Source organism: Anarrhichthys ocellatus, unplaced genomic scaffold (genome assembly GCF_004355925.1).
Source record: "Anarrhichthys ocellatus isolate YVR2014 unplaced genomic scaffold, GSC_Weel_1.0 scaffold1, whole genome shotgun sequence".
Taxonomy (NCBI): Eukaryota; Metazoa; Chordata; class Actinopteri; order Perciformes; family Anarhichadidae; genus Anarrhichthys; species Anarrhichthys ocellatus.
Genome location: NW_022280031.1, coordinates 3331503 through 3343004, shown reverse-complemented (window position 1 = coordinate 3343004; position 11502 = coordinate 3331503). Strand labels below are relative to the sequence as shown.

Here is an 11502-nt window from a genome sequence, read left to right as displayed (position 1 = left end):
CTCTCTCTCTCTCTCTCTCTCTCTCTCTCTCTCTCTCTCTCTCTCTCACTCTCACTCCCATCTCCCTCCTCTTAAACACGACTCGCCTGGTATCCTGAGGACGCACGAGGAGGCATCAGATTACCGTTTAGCTCATAACTATGATTTATACGACTGTGGAACTCTTATGTTTTAAAGCTGCATTTTGATCTCAAGCCCAATTAATGAAATGACTACTTATTTATTTCGACATTTCAAACTCCATACCAAGATTAGGGTGAAATAAAAACAGCTGGAATCAGCAGCCGGCTAACTTAGCTTAGCACAAATCACTGGAAAGAGGGTGAAACCACAGTCCGTCTCTCACACAAAAGATGACAAATCAACACGTTGTATCTTGTTTGTTTTAACCGGAATGAAATATACAAAAGTCGAAAAACGTCAGTTTAAAGGGTATTAGCCATTAACCAACAGAGACCCCCGCCTCTTAAAGTTAACTAACTTAGCTAGATGTTTACATGACCCCAGTTTTCAGGCTTTGTGCTAAGCTAGCTTCATATTCACATAGAACCATCTCACTTGGCTAATTCTCGTCCAGAATATAGCTTATTCCCCAAAACAGAACGTCGTTACCTGTGTATGAATGACTGCTTGTTTTCTGACTGACTGTATAAGGTTTAGTGGACTAATGATGACATTACAGTTGCATCTCTCACATCACAGTCATCATGCTATGGACTCATTTGACGGGACTGAGTTCACCTGCTGAAAAACAGCAATAGTGGAGAGAGACAATGTGACGAATTCTGCATTTAAATCAGCCCAAAGTCAGCGGTGCAGGAAACCCTTTGAGTGTTCATAGACTAACAGTTTGCTTAGTGCAGGACAGACTGTTGGTTCTTCTAATCATGCTGCATCTCTACACACTGTTGGTTTGAGGACCTTAGACTAACCCCAACCTAAACCTCACTCTATTTTTAACACTGAAACCATGCAGTGACATCTACAGGCTACCTTTTTGCAGACACAGTTTTTCACATTTTTAAACCCACTTATCTTGAAGTCACATCTTGTTAGCTCAGTGTATTGTATGTTTTAATGGAATAATATTCACATGAGGTTAGATCACAAATTAAAATGTTTAGCATTAAACCTGCTGGTGTCACTCGAGGCTCATTTAAACATGAAACTGCAAAGGATGTGGCGTGACATGAGTCCTGCTGGCTAAATATTCACCTGATAGGCTGACAGATTCTGGTCAGATTTGGTTTGAAACTTACGGTAGAATGCAGAGCAGCCTGGTGAAAAACAGTTTCCACAACCAAAAAGTTCAGCCAGTGAAGAAACTCAATGTTCCTGTTTTTGTCAGTGTCACTTGACCAGCCTCTGACCATCTGTCTGCTCCAGTGACTGCATGGTGGCTCGGCATGTCAATGATCATTTTAATTCAGTCTGAATCTTTGAAAAATTCATACTGACAATCCAGGCACAATTGAAAACAAATGACTCTGATTGTGTAGCAGAATTCAGTGTAAAACAAATAAAAATAAAGTGTGTGAACAGATGCATGACAGTGGTGCTTGTCAAAAATCGAGGTGAAGTTTAAGTTCTGTCTTTTCAACCTAAAGCATTAAAACACTTAAGATATGAAATCCCGCTCTTGTGTGATCACTTTTTTTCAAAAGCAGCAAAATCGACGCTTAGTTCATTTATGCTACTTTCACTCTGCTTAACAGTCAGCTTGACTTCAGCTGCCTTTGATCTGTCATAACTCTGTACTGTGAAGTCAGACAGCTGGCACACTTTGCTTACAGACCTAAACACACACACACACACACACACACACACACACACACACACACACACACACACACATACTCTTGCTCTTTCTCACATAACAGTCCTGCCCACACAGAATTTATTTGTGCTGAACTAGAAAAAAATGACACCCCTGAGATTTTTACTGTCACAAAAAAAACAACCAGTGAGCAATAATAAGTAATAACTTCTGGTTGTTTATACGGTTGAGTCCCAGGGGACTGGAGCCCTGGTATCTGAACACGTTCATCATCTAAGTGCTTGTGTATCTTTACAAGACTCTCCTACAACTGTCATGACACTGGAGTTACGTTAACGTGGAATTGACATGTTTTCAGGCCGAGGAGGGGAACAAGCTGTGGTGACAAAAATCAAACCCTTCAGCACTGGTGCGTAACACCAGGATTTCCGTCCCATCCTCATATACAGTATATATATTTATATATATATATATATATATATATATATATACCAATATATATATATATATTGGATAATATAAGAACTGAATCTGGATCTCATAGTGTTAAATTAAGTGCACTGATTGGTCCTTCCACCCTACGTTCATACTCTCTTGCTCTCAGTGGCCCCAGTTGGTTGGGATGAGCACCAAGACAAACAGGGTCTGGCCTGTATAGGCTTGCTTTGGTGCATTAGCCGCCCACGTCCATGTCCCTCCGAGCAGTGAGATGTTCCCACAGATCTCTGCTGACTGGTCGTCCCAAGGACCAAGAACTGAGAGCAAAGCGTGTTTCCTCTGTCTTTGTTGAACGTCGATGCGTATAAAGAGTTTGTGTGAGAGGATCAGGGAATATGTTTCTCATCATCAGTTTATGCTTTTCACCTGTTGTAGCAACATAGTCGTGTTTCACGTGTATATATGTCGTGTGGTTTGTGTTACAGATGTAATGTTGTTAGTGGCACATATTGAAAGTGCCCCGTTCCTTTAGCTTTATTATAAAAATGTGACGTCAAAGGTTGGACATGTAATCATTTGAAAAGAAGAACTTAAAAAAAAGGTAAGCAAATAAAACACACAAGTATCCGGAGAAAACTGATTTAATGTGCATAGAGCTGCATTATTCTCATGACCGGCTCAAAGGGCCATGTTAATTAAAGGCAGAGACAACAATAATGCACTTAAATTAACTGATTTATTCCCAAAGAATATTCCAATTAAATTGCGAAAAAAGAGCTAATTAGATGTGGATGGCAGTCTCCCTGAGAGGTCTAAGATGGCAGCTTTTATGGTGACTGGGAGCATTGGGCCTAGGTGCTCACAGTCAGCCCGAGCGGAGGGCCCCAATTACATGAACCTGAGGGAGAGCAAACACGGCATGGCTTGATGTGCCAATAAAGAATATTTCCACATGTATATAGTGCCATCTGCTGGCTAAGTGCAGGTAGTTCACCCCATCACTCTATTAAGGAGCATGAGACTGTAGGTTCTGAAAGTTGAAAAAATATTCACAACTCCTTGAAAATGGCTTGTTGACACCACAGGCCTTACACAATATGCTGCTATATTCTGATCGGATCAAGTCCTGATGAGCCAACATCCCATCATTTAAATATATGAAGTCAGCTCCGAGGTGAATTGTCACAACAGCAACAGATCAGTCAAACAATATCTGTAATAAAAGGTTACTTTTGAATGATTTCATGGTTGTGTTAGACTTTGTAAGACTTAAAATACGATGTTCCCTTTTCCCCCTCTATAATATCAATGAAATACCTGGTGAGTTAGTCAAAACTGTGACATTGCAGCTAAATGGTGAGAAAGTAGCAACAATCACTCATTTTTGTACTAAACTTCAAGTTTGTTCTGTGACTACAAAGTCATTGTTGCCTTTGTAGTTGCACAGAATATTTCAAAGCGGGAGGAAACCGGTTCGAGGCATCCTCCACCTGCCCTGCTGATGTGTCCTTGAGCAAGAACACAGAGCAAACAGAGCTGTCACTAACCTTACTGTGAACTCGCCATTTGGCTCAATAAAGCATTATAATACACCAGTGTTGCTGTCAAATAAGAGATCTGATGACTTCATTGGGAGGAAATCAATTTTGTATGGCCCAAAATCACGAGTTTGTCTCAGAGAGCTTGACAAGCAGCTACAACAAGCAGAAACAGCCTCACACATGCACACAGACATTACACGTATAGACCTACCTGGTGTCAGTACAACCTCAGTAAATCAGTGACCTTAGATCTTAAATATACTGTATGGCCTGTACTTTAAAAGCTATACTGCAGTTGGGTCAATAATGGCATATTTATATTGATTCTGTCAACACACTGATATTCATCACAGAATGTCTGAAAATGAAAAAAGACACTGAACGTCTGAGCAAAAACCCTCAGTTTATAATACAAACGGTCTTTAAGCCTCACTAGACTTAAGAGACTTAAGAGGTCTCTTATCGCTAAATGTCTCATTTCAGTCTCAACATACAGTTTTTAGCATTAAAAGCTGCTCCACGTATTTGCTATATAAATTCATTGGGTACTCAAGTGATTTAGTTCATTAAGTTTAATTTAAAGGGACTTGTGAAGGAAAGATTCAGTAAAAAAGAATCAAAATTGAAGCAGTAGAGTCCGACATATCCTGACTTTTTGTTTCTGGAATGGATCAAGCTCCAGAAACACTGAATCCTACATTTCCCACAATGCAACTTAATAGGATCTTTTCCTTATACCCTCCCTGGTTGGTAAGTAGTAGTATCTTTCCATGCTCCCAGTTTGTAACATGACGGATCAACTGATCTTAATGTGTGAAATCTATGTGGCTCTTTGTCCCTGAAACAAAAGGCGCAGACATCAGCATGAATCTTACTTCGTGAATAAGTGGAATGATGGAACCACATCTTTATTATTTATCTGTACAGAAAAAAACCGTCATCAGTCACCAGATCATGCAAAGCAGTATTGAGCTACAAATAAAAACACAATGCAAAACAAACAATATATACTGTAGGCTACCATAAATATGGAGCGTCAACAAACAAAAAAAAAAATCAATCAATATATTACAAAAAATAAACTCCTGAGATGACAATTACATAAATACAAAATACAATATGTTATAGTTTACTTGCAACATAGTACTGGAAATGTATAAGCAGACAGCTTGATGCGGTGTTGAGATTTTTATTTCTTTTTCTTACACGTATGAACTTGAAATGCAGCAGCTCAACTGAATATCACCAGCCAAGGTACTGGGTTCATTCCAGGTTGCCTTAAATTCAGTCCCACAACACAAACAGGATCAATCACAGAAACCAACAGTTTAAAATGGCATATTAATCTGGAGCCCAGCGTCTGACTGCAGCAGAAAGCAACCTGGAAAGTTGCGACTGAAAGAAATCTTAAAGGGAATGTAAGAGTTAGGTATTTAACAGATACACAGGTCCTGTATGTACGGTCATATTTATATCTATAATAGGGTGACAGCGCTCAACAGTCATGTCGAGGTGTTATTGCACTACTGTCTCAATGTCTTTTCATGAGAATAATCAACAAATTACAATACTGTTGAAAGATCTACACAGAGGTGAAACAATAAATCACCAGTCACAGCTACAGACATGAATCTTTTTACTCTTTGAAAAGCATTCAGTTACTATTTAGGATTGATTTATTCAGTGTGGGGCACAATCGGCCTGATCCCAAAGCTGCTAACAACAGTTGCAATCCTTGCCCGACTTAATCAAACCCTTAACGTAAATGAATGAATTTCCAGAGGTAATCGACCCAGGTCTGCACAGCTAACATGTAGCTGAATTGAAAACATGTTCACAATAAGGCTACAACATCTATCGAGAGAGAGAGAGAGAGAGAGAGAGAGAGAGAGAGAGAGAGAGAGAGAAAGGCGACGGAGTGCGAAACTCAACACTGATAGAGCTCCCTTCTTCTCCAAAAGTCACACCGAACCACTTGGAGGAGCCATGCATAACAATTGAACACAGATGAACATACACGTATTTCCGACTCCCTCACACGACAATGAACTTCAAGGCTTGTAGACAAGAAAGGGGGCAGCACTGACGAGCCCAGTAGTCCGTAGCCAAGGACCAGAGACACAACAGCTGGATTTACACAGGAACAAATCCTTAAAGAAGTAGTTTTCTTTACGCACGTAGTTTCACTTACTGACCAAAATTGATTCACTGTAGGGGAAACCATCAAATGTCAAATATCCGACTATTTTTTAAAAATATGTATAAATCCAGCCACTGAATGAAAGAGTTATGTCACTGACAAAGGTGGATTGGAAAGTGCTACTCGACTTTGTTTTATCATTGGCTTATGTCCCTTTATAGTTATATGTTTGTATTCATATACTGTATATGTATATATATATATACGTATATATATACTGAATGTACATTACATCTAAAGTCTTGAATATTCTACTTTTATATACTTCATAAAGAGTTCATTAAAGTGTGCTCTGGGAAAAATAAATATCTTGATATTCTATTCTATTCTTCTCTAATCTGCTGTATGGTCGATATCAATGACGTAACTCCTTCAGTCCAAATATTCTGGCACAGCTTCATTCACTGAACATCCTACCCAGGAGGCCTCACCGTTACTCACACAGAGAAGCTGAGGATGGAGGAGAGGAGGGACGGGGACGGAGGGAATGCAGTACAGTTAACACACAAAGTTTAATCTCAGACTGGTTCACACTTAATGTCAATCAAGTCATCACTGGCCAACGGTAAAAGGGGGGGGGGGGGCATAATCAATAAGGGGCTGACTACGGTTAGCCTGTGTCTAGTCAGAGAAAAGGCTGGCGAAGGACTTTCGGAGGTTGCGAATGGTCTCGGCTTTCTCCTCGTCTTGGCCGTCGCCTCCGGTGCTTGAGACCCCGCGGAAGAAAGAGGAGTCGCTGAAGGCGTTGAAGGCATTGGTCAGGGACTGGGACTTACTGGGAGGGGAGGGGGAAGGAAAAAGAGAGAGGGGAGGGCAAGAGGGCGAGTAGGTAGGCAAGGAAGGATGGGATGCAGGGAGGAATGAAGGAGGAAGAGTTAGATGGAAGAGTAAGGATGAAGACAAACAGGGAAATATGGAGGCAAAAAAGTTCACAAACACAATATTTGTGCAATGATCTTTGAAAACATTCCAAAATGTTAACATTGTACTTTAACCACCCTATTTATCAAACATATGCAGTATATGAACATGCAATAGTTGTGACAAATACTTCAATAAACACAACAGACCGTATAGACTGTAATAACTACATTATTAAATATGTATATACTGCTTAAATAGGGAGGATTAAAATAAAGTGTTAATTTAATCATTTCAGCAACTACCACTTCGACCGACACACTAAAATAACACCATTAAACAAAAATTCTATTGATAATCAATTGGACGATTGGAATTCCATATATTACCTTTCTACAGAAGAAAGGATTTAGACATTTACTTCTGTATCCTAAACACAAAGAATGGCCCATTGAAATGCACGTCTTTGCATTATCAACAGTGTGTCGATAGTGCGGCTCTTACTTCAGCAGAGGATGGGCCTTTTGCTGGGATCCTGGCTGTTCTTCCTCAGGGGCCTCTCCCTCAGCGGGGGCCGCGGCAGCTTCAGCCGGAACATGCTCAGGGCTTTGGAGGGGAGAGGCCGGCTTGGCCTGGGGCTGAGCCTTAGCTGGAGACTGGACATTGGGCGGGGACTGGCTGACTTTGGCTGGGGACTGAACCTGTGCTGGGGCCGAGGCAGTATCTGAGGCCTGAGCGGGCTGGGGTTTGGGTGAAGCTTTGAGGGGAGGAGGAGGGGTTTGTGGCTTTGGCTGGAGCTGCGGCTTTGAATTCCTGCGTAGCGGAGGGATGGGCTTTGCAGGTGGTGCGGGTTTGGGGGGCAGCTCTTTTGGTTTGCCAGGAGCTGGGGTTGGGGAGCCCTGAGGCTGGGGCTTGGGCTGCTCTGTGGTAGGAGCTGAGGCTGAGGGAGAAGCTGGGACTGGAGCTGAGGCTGGAGCTGTGGCTGCTGCTGCTTTGGTTGGGGGAGAGCCTGGAGCTGCAGCTGCTGCTGCTTTCGCTGGGGATGATGGTGAAGCTTTGGCTGGGGTGGAAGCAGAATCTGGGGCTGACTTTGCGACTGATGTGCCTCTCAGCATTGGGGGGGGGAGGCCTCGGCACTGGAGGCCTTGTGACTGAGGCGGCCCTCTGGACTGGGCCCTTCTGAGTCTGAGCTGGACCTGGACCAGGTTTTTGGGCCTGGCCGGGCTTTGGTACCGGTTCAGATGCTCTCTTAGCTGATTCTGATCTTGACTCCACACTCTGTGATTTCACTGGGGCACCTAAAAGATTCAAATATAATTACATTAGAATATAGTTCTTGGTTATACAACACATGACAAGACAAGCAAAAGGAGAAGTAAAGGAAATAAATCAAGAAGCATCATTATTTCTTACATCTAGCACCTGTTGTTTTAGTGCAGCATTAAGAAAACCAGGTGCCTGCAACACTCACTTCAGACCAAAGCAGGACATGATACCGATAATGAGCTTGAGTCTGGACATGCTCATTCACATAACAACCTCTCGCATTCATAGAATCCCTGACCAACTCATCTGTCAAGAACAGACTGGGGCGAAGCAGGCTCTGAATGTTTGGACTGCAATGACCAGCAGGGGGCGGCAGATCAACGGCTAAGAGAAGGTGTGGTGACTAGCCTGTCATGCCAAGTGTTTCTTGCTTTTATGCATAATAATAACAGTGACCATTAGGAGGTAGTGTGGTTGAAAAAAAGAAAAGAAACAAAGGGGATAACATGAGGATGAAGGAAAGTAAACAACAAAAGGAGATATGATACAACCAGAAAAGGATACTGGCATCAAACAACTCAGTGACTCAAACACATGCAGCAAAGCAACCCATCATGCAGCACAAAAGAAACAAAGGATTCCACATGCTGAGTAGGAAGTGACGGGGCAGGGATGAGTTTCCAGTGGCTGATAATTCATTTTCCAGGACGCAGCAGGATTATAGCTGGGTGTGTAAATGATATGCTAAAACCTTTATAAAAAGGGTTATTTAAAGACAGCTTGGAAAATGTATATTAATTAGTGTTATGAGTTGTTGATTAGTACTATATACATTTAGATTTTGCACTTTAATGACATTATATAAATGATCACGACAAAACCTTCGTGAAAATTCATCCCAGACATTCTCATAGAGTCTTTACTGTCAGGCCACTGCAGTAACTGGCGACAAGTCTTACGTTTTAAGTGTTTGTCACAAAGCATCCCAATGGTTGCTTGGGACTCACGACACATACAAACCAAAGAAAATACCATTTGTACAAACATATTTAACTTGTAAAGGACAACACGGTAACAATTTGCTTTGATACAAAACCTTGAATTACTAAATCACACACTCCACACCACGCTTTATATTGGTCACTTGCCAACATACTGGTATTTAACATGTGTTTGTTTGTTTGTCACTCAGGAAAGATTGAGACAGAGGAGAGCAGACTAATTAGTCACATTGTGTATACAGATCACTAATTCAGTGATTTGGATCCAAGCTAATTAGGAAATTAACATGCAAAGAATTGACAAGACAAATATGTATTGTGTACCGTAGAGTATAAACCCACATAACAAAGAGTTATGAAAGTTAATATATAACAAAAGACAACACCCAGCAGTTATTCACAAAACATTCTGATCCTGCAAAGGGGGCTTTGTAGCTTGACAGAAGGAAGAATCTCTGCGCATACTGTTAACTGAGGCACACCAAAACAATGTACAGAATTTAAAGATAAAAAAGGATTCAAAAGTCAAGCATTATTCAGTAAGACGGAAACGCAGCCGATCTGTAGAAACATGTTCATCGGTCTGCCTGTCTGCTCTCTGAATCTGTCATCTGATGTACTTCACACTGCTCGGGTGTAGTGCTCGGGTACCAAGGGAGTGCTTTTGTCGAATTTGGTGCTATTTAGATATGCAACATCATTTTATTAAACAACTGAAGAGTGCTCTGTTCAGCAGCGGGGGCGGGGCGTCATGGCTCTGCAGACTGAGTCCAGCATGTCGTCCGCAGCGGGCAGAGCGCGGCTCATTGAGTCAACACGAGCGGATGGTCAACGGGAAGCAGAATTGAACCGCAGCGTTTTCACCGATGTGACCGTGACTAAGCTGCTGCATGGGTGTGTTTTCCCCCCGTGAATAAAACTGCATTTCCTCGGTGTAAGACTTGACACTAACTTAACACACTAACATTACCACCGGAAAAAAACCTTCACAAAGTAATCCCATGCTCTACTTCATAACCTATTATTACCTTGCTAAGAGTATGTATGCTAAGTATGTAAGGGTACAATGAGTTTCTCATATTTAAACATCATAATGAGTGTCTCGCTGTTAGGGGCCCTTTTAGTTGGGTAAGGTGTGGTAAAGTGAGCCCCTGGTGTCTTTCCCATGAACTACAGTATATTTCACTGTTTCTGACCGTTAGTAGCTGCGACTTCAGTGTGTGACGCAACTATGTTTGTATTGCCGAGTTCCCAAGGAACCGTATTGTCGGAGCGAAGTTGTTCACCACAGGCCAAGCATTCGGCCCGTTCTGAACAGGCATGTTTTTGAATAGGCACTGCACGAGACTCTAACAATTCCTGTAAAATATAAAAAAAACAACCAGCACACACATAAGGAACACCAACATTTTCCACATTCATGCAAAATGAGAAAAAACGGAATTCAAGATAAGGAACAAACATGCAAACATTTACACATTGACAGTAAAATAACAATGGCTTTGTTAATTTATCGCTTTGCACGCTGTTACCACTGCTTTTAGTTGTCACATTTAGTTTGAACACATCTGCCCTGAGCACACACATCACCACACTAACACAGACACTAAGGTTGCAGTTAAACTTAACAGGCTGGCTAAATGCTTGTAACTTAAACGGAGACAAGGCCGTATAGCTCAGACAGACAGCTGAGGTCTTTCTCTTTTCTTAGACAATGTTACCTTCAAGGAACAGAGATACGGATGCAGATAAAATACAAACTGCTCTTACTCTGGCCATGTCCATACTACTCCGTTTTCGTTATAGTTTGACATTTTGGGAAATGCCCATTCATTTTCTTGCCAAGAAGTTGAGGAGACGATTGATACCACTCTCATGTCTGTATGGTAAATATGTAACTACAGCGCATCATCTAGTTAGCTTAGCTTAGCCCAAAGGCCTGGAACAGGGGGAAACAGCTAGCCTGGCTCTGTCAAAGGCAACCAAATGCGCCTACCAGCATTTCTAATTAACAGGTTGTATCTTAGTTTCATTTCCATTTTTATTCTAAACAAATTCTTCTAATGGCAGTGTTTATTTTGAGTGAGAACATTTTTCAAATACTGGAAACTTAATTTTAGAAAAAATCTCTAAAGAGGTCTGAGAGTGAACTGTAGCATGATTGATTCAGAGACTGTTTCCTAGACTTGCTTTGGGCCTACAACACTTGTATTACAATGGACAACAGTGTTCAGACAACCTTGAGGTTGAGGGCGCTGGCCGGAGGTCCTGTTTGGATCTGACAGTCCTTCCTTAAGGGCAGCACCCTGAGGGACAGGGAGAGGGCGGGAGAATGACAGAAAACAGTAAAACAAAGAGAGAGAGAGTGTGGGAGAGAGAGAGAGAGAGAGAGAGAGAGAGAGAGAGAGAGAGAGAGAG

At 41.7% G+C, this 11502-nt stretch overlaps 1 protein-coding gene across 1 annotated transcript in view; it reads right to left on the bottom strand.

The window, feature by feature from the left end:
* Positions 1–4627: 4627 nt before the first annotated feature.
* Positions 4628–11502, bottom strand: part of syn2b (synapsin IIb) — a 67149-nt gene continuing 60274 nt past the window's right edge. The window contains 4 exon segments of the mRNA XM_031854610.1: positions 4628–6731; positions 7322–7944; positions 7946–8115; positions 11324–11390. Coding sequence (XP_031710470.1) covers positions 6578–6731; positions 7322–7944; positions 7946–8115; positions 11324–11390 — 1014 coding nt within the window. The 3' untranslated portion in view covers positions 4628–6577.